Consider the following 17,569-nt stretch of genomic DNA (forward strand, 5'->3'; position numbering starts at 1 on the left):
CCTTTCACCCTGACAGGAATATACTTTCTCTGGATTCTTGTTATCTCATTTCTGAAGGCTTCCCATTTTCCAGCAGTCCCTTTACCTGTGAACATCTGCCTCCAATCAGCTTTCGAAAGTTTGTGCCTAATACCGTCAAAATTGGCCTTTCTCCAATTTAGAACTTCAACTTTTAGATTTGGTCTATCCTTTTCCATCACTATTTTAAAACTAAATAGAATTATGGTCACTGGCCCCAAAGTGCTCCCCCACTGACACCTCAGTCACCTGCCCTGCCTTATTTCCCAAGAGTTGGTCAAGTTTTGCACCTTCTCGAGTAAGTACACCCACATACTGAATCAGAAAATTGTCTTGTACACACTTAACAAATTCCTCTCCATCTCAACATTTAACACTATGGCAGCCCCAGTCGATGTTTGGAAAGTTAAAATCCCCTACCATAACCACCCTATTATTCTTACAGATCACTGAGATCTCCTTCAAATTTGTTTCTCAATTTCCCTCTGACTATTAGGGGGTCTATAATACAATCCCAAGAAGGTGATCATCCCTTTCTTATTTCTCAGTTCCACCCAAATAATTTCCCTTGATGTATTTCTGGGAATATCCTCCCTCAGCACAGCTGTAAGCTATCCCTTATCAAAAAGGCCACTCTCCCTCCTCTGTTGCCTCCCTTTCTGTAGCATTTGAAGAATGATATTTTTCTGAAAGTTCAAAGTAGCACTGGCTCAACATCACCTTTAGACACAGAGCAGGAGTAGGCCATTCAGCCCATCTAGTCAGCTCAGCCATTCAAGAAGATCATAGCTGTTCTGATAATGACTCAACTCCACTTTCCTGCCTTTCCCTCACCCTCAATTCCCTTACTGATGAACCATCTGCCTGTACAGGCCGTAAGATGCAGTGGCAATCCTGGCTCAGTTAGCAATGCCTGCATCCTGTGAAAGAATAACCAACTGAACTAGGTGGAGGCCATTGGTGGGATAGTTACTTCAGCACATGTGAAGAGATAGGTCCTGACACAGCAGTAAAGTGAAGCTGGGAGAGGTATACACCTGTAAATGTTTCACTCTAAACAAAATGCTTGAGTGAAGACTGGCTCAGGTATATCCTTTACCAACTTGCTATCAGGATTTTTAAGAACAAACATAAAAATTATTTATTCATGGGACGTGGGTTTCACTGGCTAAGTCATCATTTAGTATCTATCCCTAGTTGTCCTGGAGAACTGGGTACAACAGGCTGCATGGTCCACTGTCTTTTATTAGTTTTCTTATAGTCCTTAAAGCATTTTATAGGTTGCTTTATTTAAAAAAATAAAAGATTCAATTCAAACACGATCTTGTCTTGGGAACTGGAGATACCTTAATTGAATAGTTCAGGGAAATGGATAGTTTTGTCCTTCTGACTGACCTCCAAAATTACCCTCAACCTCTCCCCAACAAACAGGAAAATAAAACCACAAGATTTCCAAAGGTTAACTCTACTTGTGACATGTTCTTGCAACACTTACAGAAGTTGGTTCAATGATGTAACAAGATCTGCAAACCATTTGACCAATTGGCCCTGTGCTGGTACTTACATGCCCATTACAACTCGCTCTAATCAGTATATCTTTCTGTTCTCTTCTCCTGCTGTGCAGAGATGTAGCTTTCCTTCATTGTATCAATTCTATTTGTCTCCACCATTCCCCATTTCTGCATGCTCCCCATTCTCACCATTCAAATCTCTCCCGCATTTCCCTCTGCAAGAGATTCAATCTTGCTAGTTTTGACGTTGTGTACAAGCGGAGAACTCTTCTCTAGATCAACTCTACAAAATGTCTTCAATACAGAAATACTGAAAACAGGAGCAAGAGTAAGCCATTCTGCCCAATGGGGCTGTTCACCATTCCTTGTCCTTTTGGTCAATCAACTCTTTTTTTTTATAGATATTTTTATTAGAAATTTAACATTTTTAGGTATGGACATCAAAGGGTTACTGAGGAATAGAAGAACATCATCTGCATAAAGGGTAATTTTATGTTTACCTGTACCAATCAACTCTTTAATATCTAGAAGTTTATTTGTTTCTCAAATATTATATTAATTAAGGACAATAATTTATATGACACCCTTAACAAATCAAACTACCCCTGGGCACTTCATAGCAACGGTGTTAAACAAACCTCCCTTTTGTGCTTCATTAATAATCTTCCCTCATTGTAAGGTCAGAAGTAAGGATGTTTGCTGATTATTGCACAATGGTCAGCACTATATGTGACTTGTCAGACACTGAAGCAGTTCATCTTCAAATGCAGTGGCATCTGGACAAGATCCAGGATTGAAAAAAAAAACCGTGGCGCTGGAAAAGCACAGCCGGGTCAGGCAGCATCTGAGGAGCAGGAGAGTTAACACTGAGCATAAACCCTTCATCAGGATGAAGAGCTCTTTCCTGATGAAGGCGTTATGCTCGAAACATCGAGTCTCCTGCTCGTCGGATGCTGCCTGACTGCTGTGCTTTTCCAGCAACAGAATGTTTGATTCTGATCTCCAGCATCTGCAGTCCTCACTTTCTTCTAATGTCCAGGATTGGGCTGACAAGTGGCAAGTAACATTCATGTCACAAATGCTAAGCTATGACCTTCATGAATAAGAGATAATCTAACAACCCCCCACCTTGACATTCCCTTACAATCAACCTACTATCCCCTACTATCAACATCCTTGATGTTACCATTGACTAGAAACTCAACTGAACTCACCATGTAAACACCATGGCTGCAAAAGCAAGTCAGTGGCAAATAACTCACCTCCTGACTTCCCAAAGTCTGTTCACCATCTATAGGGCACAAGTCAGGAATGTTCTAGAATATTCCTACTTGCCTGGATGGGTGTAGCTCCAACAACACAAGAGCTTGACAACCACCAGGACAAAGCAGTCCATTGTGAGTGGCATCACATCCACAAACATGCACTCAAGCAATCACCAACGCTCTGTACAAGTACTGTGTACCACCTGCAAAATGCATGGCATAAATTCACCAAATCCCCTTGAATAGCACCTTCCAAAGGCATGACCACTTCCATCCAAAAGGACAAGGGCAGAGATGCATGGGAAAATGGTGGTTCAGTGGTTAGTGCTGCTGCCTCACAGTGCCGGGGCCTGGGTTTGATTCCAGCCTCGGGTGACTGCACATCCTCCCAGTGTCTGCCTGGGTTTCCTCCCACAGTCCAAAGACGTGCAGGTTAGGTGAATTGGCCATGCTGAATTCACAGTAGTCAGAGAGAAATGGGCCTGGGTGCGTTACTCTTCGGAGAGGCAGCATGGACTTGTTGGGCTAAATGGCTTATTTCCACACTGTAGAGAATCTAATCTAAACACCACCCTCTGCAAGTTCCCCTCCAAGCCACTCATCATCCTGACTTGGAAATATATCGCCATTCCTTCACTGCCACTGGGTCAGAATCGGGGAATTCCGTCCCTAACGGTTTGGTGGATCTACCTGCCGAACATGGGCCGTGATGGTCCTAGGCAGCAGCTCACCATTACTTTCTCAAGGGCAACTAGGGACAGGTAATAAATACTGAGCCAGCACCTCCCACGTCTGATGAGTGAACAAACAAAAAGCAGAGAGCTTCGAGGGTTTGGAGGCTGGGGGCAATTACAGAGTCAGGGAGAGATTGGGCCATATCCAGAGGGGACAGACCAGTGATAAACTATCATCCTTTGAAATGATTGCTCTGGTTATACTGGAGCTCCATTCTGGATTACAGAAGGCCAGTACATGCCAAATGTTTACTGTTTACCATTTCTGGGTAATGGGATTTGAAAACAAAGACAAGAATTTTAAAATCATGGCATTGCATAACTAGGATCCAAAATACTTCAGCAAGCAGGAGAATGCTGGGTAAATAGGATGTGGTGTGTGTTAGGACACCAGAGGTTTGGATGATGTCAAACTTACTCAGGGTAGAATGTGAGACCAGGCCATGAGTCATAAATTCTACTTCCTCTCTCAGGCCTCTGTTCCCTATAGCACCCAGCTACATCCTGTTCAGTCTGCTGATCACTATATCTGCTTCAACCTTGTTAATATTCAGGCTGCACCTTCTCTATTGCTGAGTGAGTGAAAAGAGTGTGTGTGTGTGGGGTGGGGGGCGGAACAGATATCACACCATCACATGATGTTCTAAAAATATTTTGCGCTATCTGGGTTACATATCCGAACCAATGCTGAAATTGACAAAATCTGAGAGGATGGAGGTGATCAGGGCGCACACACACACACACACAAAATCCAATTCTGTCCCCCAAAGCGGGACTGACATCACAAAGTAGGTCATGGTTGAAACACTGCAGTGCTGGCCTCATGCAGGGCTGTATAAAAGGCTCCAATTAACCAACAGCAGTGGTCCAGCCATAAGGGGGTGGTGGATAGGGAGTGACAAAACCTAGATCTGTTCCTTCAACGTGGGGTCAAGGAATTACTCACAGCAACATCCATCATATTTTAACAAAATGAAGTGCTGTTGACTTTTCAAAATACGAAGCAGCCTATTTTCCATTTCTAAATCAGGAAACGGCTGTAAAAAGGAGAGCTGAATCTTATTTTGGTTTTCAACATTAAAAGGAGTCAAGAATGGTTCCAGGAATGAGAAACTTCAATGCTGAGGAAAGATTGAAGAGGTTGGCACTATTACCCTTAGAGAGGTGAGGCCAGGGTTTGAGGGGAGATTTGAAAGAGGTTTTAAAATCATGAGCAGTCTGAACAGAGTAAATAGGGTGAAGCTGTTCCCATTTGTGAAAGGAATTAGAACAAAACTGCGTAGGCATAGGTTAAACATGACGTGCAAATGAAGCAAGGGCGATGTGGCTCAGGCAGGTTCAACCGAGTTGTTCAACTGGGGCATTGGAAGATTATTTGGATAGAAATGGTGCATGGGGGATTGGGGAAAAGACAGGAGATTGGCAGTAGGTCATAGAGGGCACAGAGCTGAATGGCCTCCTTTATCGAGAGTAATTTAGTTACTGAACAGTCGTAGGAGATAGAATTCCAAATACCGATCATGGAGTTGTCTGAGGGATACGCAAACACTCAAGCGTCATTATAGATTGGCGAGGAACCACTTGAACCTGGCTCACTGGTAGCTCTCCAGAAACAATCCCATCAAATCCGAGCTGACACTGCCTATGCAGTACCACAAGGGAGCATCACTGTCAACTCTCAGGCAAAGTATTAAAATAAGGTTCCATTTGCTCCATGGGGGGGGGGGGGGAAAGAGAGAGATGATAAATATTACAGTGTGAAACTCTGAATAAATTTTCTATCATTCTCAGGAGGTGGAGTTGCTGGCTGGGCTAGTATTTAACACCGGTCTCTAATTGCTTAAAATTTGGTGATGAGCCACCCCTTTAAACAACTGCAGGCCTTGGGGTACAGGTAGATCCGCAGTGCTTGTTACAAAGCAAGATCCAGGGTTTGTTTCCTTTTTATTCATTCACAGAACATAGATGTTGATGGCTGGGCCAACATTTATTGCCCATTCATACTGGCCCTGGAGAATGTGGTGCTGAACTGCCATTGTTGCAGTCCATGTGTTGTAAGTATACCCATAATGCCATTAGGGAGAGAAATCCAGAATTTTGACCCAGTGACAGCAAAGGAACAGCAATATACTTCCAAGTCAGGATGGTGAGTGGCTGGAGGGGAACTTGAAGGTAGCAGTGTTCCAACGTATCTGTTGCCCTTGTCCTATTGGATGGGAGTGGTTATGTTTGGAAGGTGCTGTCTAAGAAGCCTTGGTTAATTTCTGCAGGGCATCTTGTGAATAGTATACACGTGTTGATGGTTGATGATGCAACTGAGCTTCAGTGATGGAGAGTGTAAATTTTGAATGTATTAGTTTGAGTTCCAAATAAGAGGGTTGCTTTGTCCTGAATGGTGCAAAGCTTCTGGAGCGTTGTTGGAGTCACACTCATGCGGACAACTCGGGAGTGTTCCATCACCCTTTTCAAAGTGAGGGGAAGAGTTTCAGGCTAAAGGGATCAGAGGGTATAGCAGAAAGTAGCCACGATCAAACTAAATAGTGATGCAGGCTTGAAGGGCCGAGTGGCCTACTTCTGCTCCAATTTTCAACATTTTACTTCTATGGTTTACACTCATGACTTGTGTTTAGTAGATAGTAGACAAGCTCTGGGAGAAAGGAGGAGAGTTTCTCATCAAAATTCCTAGTTTCTGGCCTGTTCTTATTAGCCACAATATAAATATGGCTAGCCCACTAAGTTCTGGTGAATGGAAACCTTCTTGCCCCAAGAAAAATTGATCATGGTGGGCACCACTGAGGATTACGGGGCGATGGGTAGATTCTCTTGGTCATTGCCTTGCATTTGGAGGCGCAAGGGTTCCTTGTCACTCAGCAGCGCAGCCTGGATATTGGTCTTGGTCCTCTTTGGGGCCTGACTAGGGAGATGTGGAGAGGTTGCTTCACCTTGTAGGAGAAGCTAGAACCAAAAACCAAAACAGCATAAAACAGAGATTAAACGGTGGCCCATTCAAGACAGAGAAGGAGGAATTGCTTCTCGAGGGTGGTGAATTTGTGGAATTCTTTACCACAGACAGAAGCAATGGAGGCTGGGTCATTAAGTACAATCAAAGCTGTGATAGACAGATAAGGCAGCAAAGTGGCTTTAAGGATTAGAACAAAGAACAAAGAAAATTTACAGCCCAGGAACAGGCCCGTCGGCCCTCCAAGCCTGAGCCAATCCAAATGTACCGTCTAAACTGGTCGGTCAATTCCTAAGCATCTGTATCCCTCTGCTCCCCACCTATTCATGCCGCTGTCCAAATGCAGCTTAAATGAATCTACTGTGCCTGCCTCTACCACTTCTGCTGGCAACGCATTCCAAACGCCCACCACCCACTGTGTGAAGTACTTGCCGCGTGTATCCCCCTTAAACTTTCCACCTCTCACCATGAAAGCATGACCTCTCGTTATTGAATTCTTCACCCTAGGAAAAAGCTTGTCTCTATCCATCCTGTCTATTACCCTGAAGGCAAGCATACTATATGCCTTCTTGACCACTCCATCCACCTGTGCAATAACCTTCAGGGTACAATGGATTTGAACTCTCAGATCTCTCTGCTCATCAACTTTTCCCAAGGCTCTTCCATTCATTGTATAATTCGCTCTAGAATTAGACTTGCACCATCTTACATTTGTCTGGATTGGAAGCCATCTGCCACTTTTCCGCCCAACTCTCCAATCTATCTATATCCTCCTTATTCTGACAGTCCCCTATGCTTTCTGCTGCTCCACCAATCTTCGTGTCATCTGCAAACTTGCTGATCAGACCAACAATGCCCTCTTGTGATATACATTTATGTATATCACAAACAACAGTGGCCCCAACACTGATCCCTGTGGAACACTACTGGTCACCTTTCTCCATTTCGAGAAACTCCCTTCAACTACTACTCTGTCTCCTATTGCTCAGCCAGTTCTTTATCCACCTAGCTAGAACACCCTGCACACCATGTGACTGCACTTTCTCCATTAGTCTACAATGGGGAACCTTATCAAACGCCTTACTAAAGTCCATGTATATGACATCAACTGCCCTTCATTCATCTATCAACTTGGTCACTTCCTCGAAGAACTCTATTAAGTTGATAAGGCATGATCTCCCCCATACAACACCATGTTGCCTATCACTGATTAGCAGATCTGCCATAACCTCATTGAAGGCTGAGTGGCCTCTGCCTGTAACTGTGTCTTATGTTCTTGTGCTCATTTGGAAACAGACTGTGCCAGTACGGGAGTTGTGTGGAGGAAACGGGGTGACCACTTTGGAGAACACCTACATTCTTTTGTGGGTGGCACAGTGGTTAGCACTGCTGCCTCACTACACCAGAGACCCGGGTTCAATTCCCGCCTCAGGCACATTCTCCCAGTGTCCGCGTGGGTTTGCTCCGGTTTCCTCCCACAATCCAAAGATGTGCAGGTTAGGTGAACTGACCATGTTAAATTGCCCGTAGTGTTAGGTGAAGGGGTAAATGTAGGGGAATGGGTCTGGGTGGGTTGCTCTTCGGAGGGTCGGTGTGGGCTTGTTGGGCCAAAAGGCCTGTTTCCACACTGTAGGGAATCTAATCTAATGAACACCTCACCCTGTTCCCTGGCCAACACCTCTGTCCCAGGCTTGCTGCTGTGCTCCAGTGAAGCTCAGTCCAAACTGCAAGAACAGGGCCTGAAGAAGGGCCTGTGCCCGAAACGTCGAATCTCCTGTTCCCTGGATGCTGCCTGACCTGCTGTGCTGTTCCAGCAATAAAGTTTCAACTTTGATCTCCAGCATCTGCAGACCTCACTTTTCTCCTGCAAGAACAAAACCTTACTTTCTGCTTGGGGACCCTGCAGCCCTCTGCACTCAATATAGAGTTCAATAATTTTAGGGCCTGAACTTGCCCATGTCCCAGCCCCTTAAAAATACACACACACTCACACACATAGCCATTAAGTCTCCATTAACAGATATTCACCCTCCTAGCCAATTGTTATCAACTCCTTTGTCTGTCCAACTGGTCATGACTCAGGGAGGGTTAGAGCCAAACCAATCATTTACTCCTTAGCCCCTCCCTCAAACCGGTCTTCTGCATATAAACTAACATTTTCCAAGCAACCATCTATCTTGAGGAATGGGCACTGGAATTTGATTTCTCTTTACAGATGCTGCCAGACCTGCAGAGCTTTTCCAGCAACCTTTGTTTTTGTCCTGGATGCCTCACTTGGTCAAATATTGCCTTGATGTCAAGGACAGTCACTCGTAGCTCACCTCTGAAATTCGATCGTGCAAATGGTGAGAACCTTCCAGAAGAGGGAGTCACAACCTTAGAGCCAAACAAGGTTGGAAGCTATTCTCGACAAAAATAGGTTGTGGAATCTGGAACGCTCCCCACCAAAAAAAAGTTTGAGGCTGAAGATCAAATGAAAATTTCACAACCAAAATTAATGGATATTTGTTAAGTTTTGCAAGCATCAGGTACAAAGGCAATGAAATGGAGTTTCAGCACAGACTAGGGGTATGGGTGGGTTATGCTTTGGCGGGTCGGTGTGGACTTGATGGGCCGAAGGGCCTGTTTCTACACTGTAATGTAATCTAATCTAGTTGAGGCCAACAGGCTGTTGAACTGGCTCAAATGTCTGAATGGATGTTTGTGAATGAATGGTCAAGATCAGAGTGGTGCTGGAAAAGCACAGCAGGTCAGGCAGCATCTGAGGAGCAGGAAAATCTACATTACGGGCAAAAGCCCTTCATCAGGAAGGGCTGCTCTTCGGGGATAAGAATCAAAATATCAGTGAGAACATGAAGAGTGAATCAGCACAATGTTTCAGCTAAGACAGTCAAATTTTAAAATGGGAACGCTGTTGAAATTTCTATTTCCCCAGATGTGTAAATACATGAAGATTGTTACACTCCTTTCAAATGCGATTTTATTGATATACAGGATGTCTGTGGAATCAAAATCTAATATGAAAAGGCATCAAAAGCAAATGCTTTTCACAGTTGATAAAGTGTGGTGCTGGAAGAAGCACAGGCAGCATCTCCCTGACCCTTCCAGCACTGAGCTTTCACATAACATTTGAGTAACTGATTGGTTGACAAACTACCGATACAAGTGGAAAGCAAGGAGCGATGGAAACCGTGACTGACGTTTGGCTCAAGGTTCAGACTTTGATGAGGACCTCTCAAAGCCAGGTAGTCTGTTTCACGAATCAGACTGATTTGTTTTCATTCTGGGGAACTGGGCAAGAATGGAAAATGAGAAACATACTGGACAAGGTGCCACGTGCGCCCTTCACTGAGGACAATGAGAGTGGTCAAGGAAAAAATAATGCTGGGGAAAAGGAACTCACCACCATCCACCACCCACCCTTCTCCATTTATAGGGAGTACATTGTAAAAGAACTGAAACACAATGTTGGAGGTGATGCCTTGTACCTGTTTGATAGCTTCCACGATAGTAACCGTTTTCCCAGTTCCTGGAGGACCAAACACAAGATATGGAGCAGGCCTGGAGATCCCAGATACAATGTAACGGACAGCATCAGCCTGTTCTGGATTATTCTCAAGGGACCGATCATAAAATCTTTGAAAGAAATTAATAACAGGAACAAAATAAACATGTACAACATGCAGATTTCTAAAGGAGCTAAATTCAACCATAATCCCGTCACTCAACTATCTTCAGCTTTTAGCAAAACAGTAGAAAATGGTTCAGAGCAAAGTTATTTCCTGGGAGGCAAATTCTCTCATGTGAGCAGGCCATTCAGCCCAACTATTTATACTACAATTTCACCTTTAAGGCTCTCCCATCTTATTAGTGTATATTTCTGTTCTTTTCTCTCATGCGTTTATCTACAATCAGTCAAGCAAATATAATTATTGACTTTAGGATAGAATATAGAATGGAATCCTTTCAGTGTGGAAACAGGCCACTCAGCCCAACAAGCCCACCTCCAAATAGCACCCAATCCAGACCCATCTCCCTAACCTTTCCCTGTTACTCTATATTGCCATGGCTAATGCACCTAACCTACACATCCCTGAACACGATGGATAATTTCTTATGGCCAATCCACCTAAACTGCACATCTTTGGACTGTGGGAGGAAACCAGAGTACCCGGTGGAAACCCACGCAGACACAGGGAGAATGTGCAAACTCCACACAGATAGTTGCCGTAGGGTGGAATCAAAGCCAGGTACCTAGCGCTATGAGGCAGCAGTGCTAACCATGGAGTCACCGTACCATCCTTAACCAGTCTCTGTAGAAACCAGTTCTTTAATCTCACCGCTGTTTGGGAAAAGACATTTCTCCTGAATCACGCAATTAATTTGTGACTCTTCAATTTCTAGTCCGCACTGGTAAGTGGGCATATTTCTCTCCAAACACCCAACCAACTTCTTTCATAATCTTAATGGCTTCTATGAGGTTACCCTTCAGTCTCCTCTTCTCTGGAAGAGAAAGAGAAATTGGGTCCTGGTCTGTTCAACAGACATTCCAGATTATCAGAACCTCTCACTTGAGGCGTTCATTCTAAGTGGGCCATAATGAACGAAGAGAAAGCTTGGGCTTGCTCTGCTGACTGCCATCTGGTGGCACGGTGGCTCAGTGGTTAGCACTCTGTCCCACAGCGCCAGGGACCCGGGTTCAAAACCTGCTTTGGGCAACTGTCTGTGTGGAGTTTGCACGTTCTCCCCATGTCTGCGTGGGTTTCCTCCAGATGCTCCGGTTTCCTCCCACAATCAAAAAACGCGCAGGTCAGGTGAAATTGCCCGTAGTGTTAGGTGCATTAGTCAGGGGTAAACATGGGAATGGGTCTGGGTGGGTTACTCTTTGGAGGGTCAGTGTGGACTCGTTGGGCCTGTTTCCATACAGTAGGTAATCTAATCCTATCTACCTCCCATCCCTCCCCAGTCCCTGGCTCAGAGTCAGTGGCCCCAGTCGGGTCTACTCACGCCAGACTCTTGTCCAAAGGATGCATGCATTGTCCATCAGAATAAGTGGGAAACAGCACATCCTTCAGGCTGGTGTCCTCATTGGCTAATTTTGCGGCGCGGTGTTGTAGTTGCAATGGTAGCCGGTTAAATGTAAAGGTGACATCAAATTTCATGTTGTTTATAAAAGCATTCAGAAGCCTGGAGAGAGATAGAAATGGTGCTGAAAATGTTAGGAAGAGGTACTTTCAGCTCACCATTTTACTATTTCTTCTGCACCCCTTTAAAATGGGAGAGGGCTGTCAAGTGAGAATTCATTCACAAAACAAAACTCTTTACTTTTTAGATCCCCACAGTTAGGCACTAAAAGGTGGTATTTAGTGCGGGAATAACATAGATGAACTAGGAGGGCTTAACATTCTATCCCTGCTGGAGTTCAATTACTTTAGAAAAATGACAGTGGCTTCACTCAGAAACATAACTTGGCCAAATCTTTGCTCCTAATCCAGTGACTCCCCAATAGGCAGACTAGGCAGGAAGCCCTAAACAGGGAGGGAAGATCACAATATCACAGGCTAAAGACACTGACATTTACGAGAGGCCACAATAAGGAGACATAGATACCGACTATCCAAATGGCTAGCCAGAGCGAAAACGAACAAAAAGGCAGCAAGATCAATATTGTGAAACTGAAACAAAATAAAATGCACCAATGAGACAGACTTGCAGGATCTGTGGATTCATGGACCAAAGGAAATGTTACATGACATGGAGGAGAAAATCTGGTTAGAAATATAGTTTGGATTGAAAAACAAGTATAACTAATTATGCACGGCACACATGGATACTAAACACATTTAAAAATAAAGCTTCATAAAAAACTAGTTTAGCACTAAAGACACTATCACAATCAGCAGGAAAAGCCAAAAACACTCCACTTTGAAATTAGAATATACTTGGAAAGGGATAAGGATACTTCACACATACTATTAATTAAGTCAATAGAATAATGTTCAAATCAGGTACAGTATATCAATATCAGTTTCAACCACTCAAAAAGGTATAGAAGGACTCTAAATGATGTTACATCTACGTGTGAAAATAAGACGTCAACAAGGGAGAGACACTGGAACATAAAACCTAAGTATTTAGCTGATAATAGATGACAAACATCCTTATCCTGTGATTACCATTGGATACCAGGATTAAATAACACTCAGACAGAGAAATGAAATACCTTTAAAAAACCTTCCACAAAAGGATTTTTTTTTCAATTCAAAACTGAAGGAAGAAATGAAAGGAACATCCACACGAGAGTATAAAACAGCCCACAACCTCACCAAGGAATCTTTACTGGTTGATTAAGGAATAAATGTTAAAATGATACCATATCACATGAAAGTGATAGGAACCTATTCACAGGGTTAACATCCACATTTTCAAAACAGTGGGGATATGAATAATATAAAAATAAGACCAGTCATTGAAATTTCAAAAGTATTAGGATTTAATACTTCCCTAAAAATGATTTTCTCTGATCTCCTTGCTTGGGACTCAAGAGGAAAACTTCATTTTAAATGTTGATAGATATCCTACTTTTGGATATTGTTTTACAATCTGGAATAGTTATAAACAACATCAAACTAGATTTTTTTTAAAAAGAAATTCAAACACAGGCCAGCATTTGTTACCCATCCCTAATTGCCCAGAGGATAGTTGAGAATCAACCACATTGCTGTGGTCTGGAGTCACAAGTGGGACAGACCAGGTAAGGATGACAGATTTCCTTCCTTAATAAAAAAAACATTAGTGAACCAGATGGGTTTTTTCTGACAATTCACAAGAGTTTCATGGTCAGTATTAGAACCTTATTTCCAGGTTTTTAATTGAATTCAAATTTCACAATCTGCCCTGACAGGATTCAAACACAGGTCCCAAGGATTTAGAAACAAATTCTGAAGACCACTCAGTCTGTCACAGTCTCTTGCTGTCGTGCTCCAGCAAAGCTCAGGGCAAGCTGGAAGAACAGCATCTCATTTCCTGCTTGGGAAGCTTGTAGCTTTCAGAATCAATAGAGGGTTTGAGCACCTTTCCTCATGCTTTCCCCCACCTTCATACTCCAGGTCTTATCTTACAGGCTACTCCCAAACACTACCTTTTGTCAGCCATTCATTCCCCCAGACTGACTTTTAACCATTTCTGTGTGTCCAACTGTTCCTCTCTCCTTGGGGGTTTATCTTCACCTAGTGTTTACCCTTAATCCTGCTCCGAACCCATCGTCTGTATAAAACCCATCCTTTTCCTAGCTACCATCAGTTCTGAGGAAGGATCACTGGACCCAAAACTTCAACTCTGATGTCGCTATGCCTTCCAGTTTTGTGACTTCATTAGTGCAGTCTTAATCAACAGATGGGAATCAGAAAGCCTCCTGATCAGACCTGGAGTTAAGCAGGCCTGCCCACGCTCTCTTGCCTTGTTTGTGTGCTGAGTCTTTGCTGAGTCCATCAGGAAGGATGTGAGCCTGAGAGGGGAGTCTTTCCAGGCAGCGAAGGCCTGCAGGTCAAAGCCTCCCTGGACATGGATGACATTGCCATTTTCTGCTTGGATCCACTGTTAGTGCACAGACTCACGGGCATCCGCAACAAGCTTGAAATGGTCTCAGGAGCCAAGATAAATCAGTGCAAGATCGAGGCCATATCTCTTTGCAAATTGAGCTGATGAATCCTTCACGGTCAAGCCAGACTACCTGAAGTGCTATGAGTATCGTTCAGACGGGCCAGGGCATGCGCAAAAACGTAGAAGAAGCATATCACGAAGGTAAGGCAGAAACTGGGTTTTTAGAAGCACTGTTCTCTCTCTCTCTCTCTCTCTCTCCACGGTGGGTAAAAACCTAATCATCAGGGTGTGAGGGGAGGTATTCTGTGTTGTTGTATGTGGCACAGATCTGGCCCATTCCCAAAACCTGCACCATGGCAGTCACCTGAGCCATCTTCCACTTCATCAGATGGTCTAAGATGGACAGTTATCTGCAGGGACACAATGTACAAAGCTCTGGAAAGGTTGGGGGTGGAAACATAACCAAGGCCGTCCTCATCCTGATGGCCACCTTTGTGTGGCTGATTCACGCTGAGTGTAGACCCTCTGTGTGTAAAAACCAAGAACCACTACCTACGGAGGATTGAGCAAAAATCCCCATATTCTGAAATACCAGAGCAAAATCCTGGACTTTTCAAACAACAGTTAAAAATAAAAGAGCAAGGCAGGCAGCTGGGCCAGGTTCTGGGAAAATGACAGACACAAAGATAGCTGCTTGGAACCATTGTTCAACCCGGAAAAACCAATTCACACCTCTACTCTAAAAGAGCAATCAACTAGGCCTAACACTATCCCAACCCAGACAGACTGGGGCCTCAGCAGATACCAGACACACATTCAACTTTGATCAATATTCATACAGAGATACCAGACATTCTACTTAAATCTAAACATTCACACCTACTCTGAAACATCAGGAACTCAATTGGCCTCAAAAGGAACACCAGAAACACAATAGCAACACAGATTTGAGGGGAGATAAACGGGAGATCACAGTCTGAATAATTGCTAGCCCTGAACCGAGGTGGGGGGGTGGGACACACAGAGAATGTCTTCTCCAACATCAGAGCTCCTACAGAAAGATTCCCCGCAGGCTCGAGCAGCTTTGGAACCAAGAACCAAAGAGAAGACAACCCAAGAGCATTGTTGGAACAAAGGACATCAGAGGGGGGAAGGGAGAAGGGGGCGGGCAGCAGCCAATTAACCCCTGGAGCTGCCTCACAGCACCAGAGTCCCAGGTTCGGTTCCATCCTCGGGCGACTGTGTGTGGAGTTTGCACATTCACCCCGTGTCTGCGTGGGTTTCCTCCGGGTGCTCCGGTTTCCTCCCACAGTCCAAAATTGTGCAGGTCAGGTGAACTGGCCATGCTAAATTGCCCATAGTCAGAGAGGGAGGGGTGTGTGGGTTATTCTTCGGAGGGTTGGTATAGACTTGTTGGGCCAAAGGGCCTGTTTCCACACTGTAGGGAATCTAATCCAACCAAACAAGAGCTTCCAGACACAAGCCAAGGGAACCGATGGCAAGAACCTTAGCAACTGGACGCACTTTAAAATGGTGTTTTCCCCAGTGGTGAGGTGAAACTCCTGAGACCCCAAAGGTTTCCAACCCAGCTAGCAGGGAGGGGAAGGTGGGTGGTGACAGTGCATATAGGACCCCAACCCAAGGGTAGGAACTCTGAAGAAAGTCTCTGTAATTAAATCTGCTGTTCAGCTTTGAATCGTGTTTTAACCGCTGATTAATTTGATAGTGCATTTAATTACTGGCCTCTGTATAACTGGGTCATTTTCACTGTTTTATTGCATTTGCCTTTTTTTAAAATTATACTTTCACCCTGAAACACCGGTCTACTGCTTTTATTTCATATTCCTTAAATAAGTCCAGTATCAGAACCAGGTGCTTCAAACCACCTAAACGCTAACAAATTACCGATTGCACACCAGAAACGCTACAGAATCTACCAGTCCCCAGTTTTACAAAGAACGGGACTGGCCTCATTACAGCAGAACACTCGTCAAGTAGTTGAACTGCTCCACGTCTCCTGTCCTTCATTGAGAAATTTGAGAAGTGAAATACCTTTGGCCACAGGTCCATCAGGAAGTGGTCAGCATGTACAGTCCGAGACCCAGTGAGTAAAGGAGAGAGTGTATTCTGTCTGATGGTTTGTTGAGCAGACTGTCAAAGTCATTCGGAAGTATGTCTCATCACCAAAACTGTCCCACAAGCACCAAGGCATTGTTTGGCAGGTGGTGAGAAGGAGAAATGTGTGTCAGATTGTTCAGGGATACCTTTGCATACTGCCCTCGAACCATGGTGGGGGGGGGGGGCAGTTGTTGGGAGTCTGTCACACACATCTCCAGCTGAAATGTGTCTTTGTAAAAGGAAGTCTGCAGAAAGATACAGGGGCTTGTTGACGCTTGCCCTGAGCAGCTTAGTGATGCGGGACTCTGCCCTAGGGTCTGTTCCCCAGGGCACACACAGAGACAAACACTGATTGCGCCTGGAGGACCATCAACTCCATGAAAGAGGGTCTTTGGTGGTCTGCCCAAAAGTTGTTGGTTTTCCAGAGCAAGGAGTTGCCCTCAACCAAGTGTTGCAGAATGGCACATTCCAAGTCCAGGACTATGGACTGAGGGACGCAGTAAAACTTGGGGCAGCTGCCCTGCCAGGGCGCAGTGGGGAGAGACCACCATCTAAAGTCTTTCAGTCAAAAGAATAATAGGGAAAAAGTGAGGACTGCAGATGCTGGAGACCAGAGTTGAAAAATGTGATGCTGGAAAAACACAGCAGGCCAGGCAGCATCCACGGAGCAGGAGAATTGATGTTTTGGGCATGATTCCTGAAGAAGGGCTTATGCCCGAAACGTTGATTCTCCTGCTCCTCGGATGCTGCCTGGCCTGCTGTGTTTTTCCAGCATCACATTTCTCAAAAGAATAATAGGGGTCTACTCAGTTATTGGGCCCTCCCAGTGCCTCAAAAATAAGTAATTAACGTCCTGTATAAGTTAGAAATGCCTTGGATTTATTTGTCCCCCATATGGAAAGACTGGACAGAATTGAACTGCTGTAGGGACTGTATCACAAAGATTTTTAAAGTATATTTTTTAAAATAAAAAAAAAGTGTTAAGCCTCATTTCTCTCCACAGATGCTGCTAGACTTGCCAAGTTTTTCCAGCAATTTTTGTTTTTGGTTTCTGATTTCCAGCACCTGCAGTTCTTTGATTTTTTTTGTTTTCCCCAGAACATTACTGGAGTCTCTGGATTCGTAGTCAGGTGATACCATGAGACCATCATTTCCTCGATCCAGGATGACATTTTTTTTTTAAAATAGTTTTTGGCATTCCAATTTAAAGCACATCAAAATATATTGCTTGTTAACTGCTGATAAAATTGGTAAGTTATCTTGTTTTTCAGTTACACCTGAAACTCCTACTCATAAAAGTGGAGAGGCATATATTCCCAGAGGGAGAAGTCCCAGGTGTTTTCAATATCGAGGACATTTTTA

At 44.2% G+C, this 17,569-nt stretch overlaps 1 protein-coding gene across 2 annotated transcripts in view; it reads right to left on the reverse strand.

The window, feature by feature from the left end:
* LOC122563033 (putative helicase MOV-10) overlaps positions 1-17,569 on the reverse strand; it is an 88,568-nt gene that overhangs the window by 34,073 nt on the left and 36,926 nt on the right. For both annotated transcript variants that reach the window (XM_043716360.1, XM_043716359.1), the window contains exons 9-10: positions 11,495-11,674; positions 9,976-10,123 (exon numbers count right to left, since the gene is read on the reverse strand). In XM_043716360.1, the coding sequence (XP_043572295.1) occupies positions 9,976-10,123; positions 11,495-11,674 (328 nt within the window). The remainder of the gene's footprint in view (positions 1-9,975; positions 10,124-11,494; positions 11,675-17,569) is intronic.

This window comes from Chiloscyllium plagiosum, chromosome 26 (assembly GCF_004010195.1).
Source record: "Chiloscyllium plagiosum isolate BGI_BamShark_2017 chromosome 26, ASM401019v2, whole genome shotgun sequence".
NCBI classification, from domain to species: Eukaryota; Metazoa; Chordata; class Chondrichthyes; order Orectolobiformes; family Hemiscylliidae; genus Chiloscyllium; species Chiloscyllium plagiosum.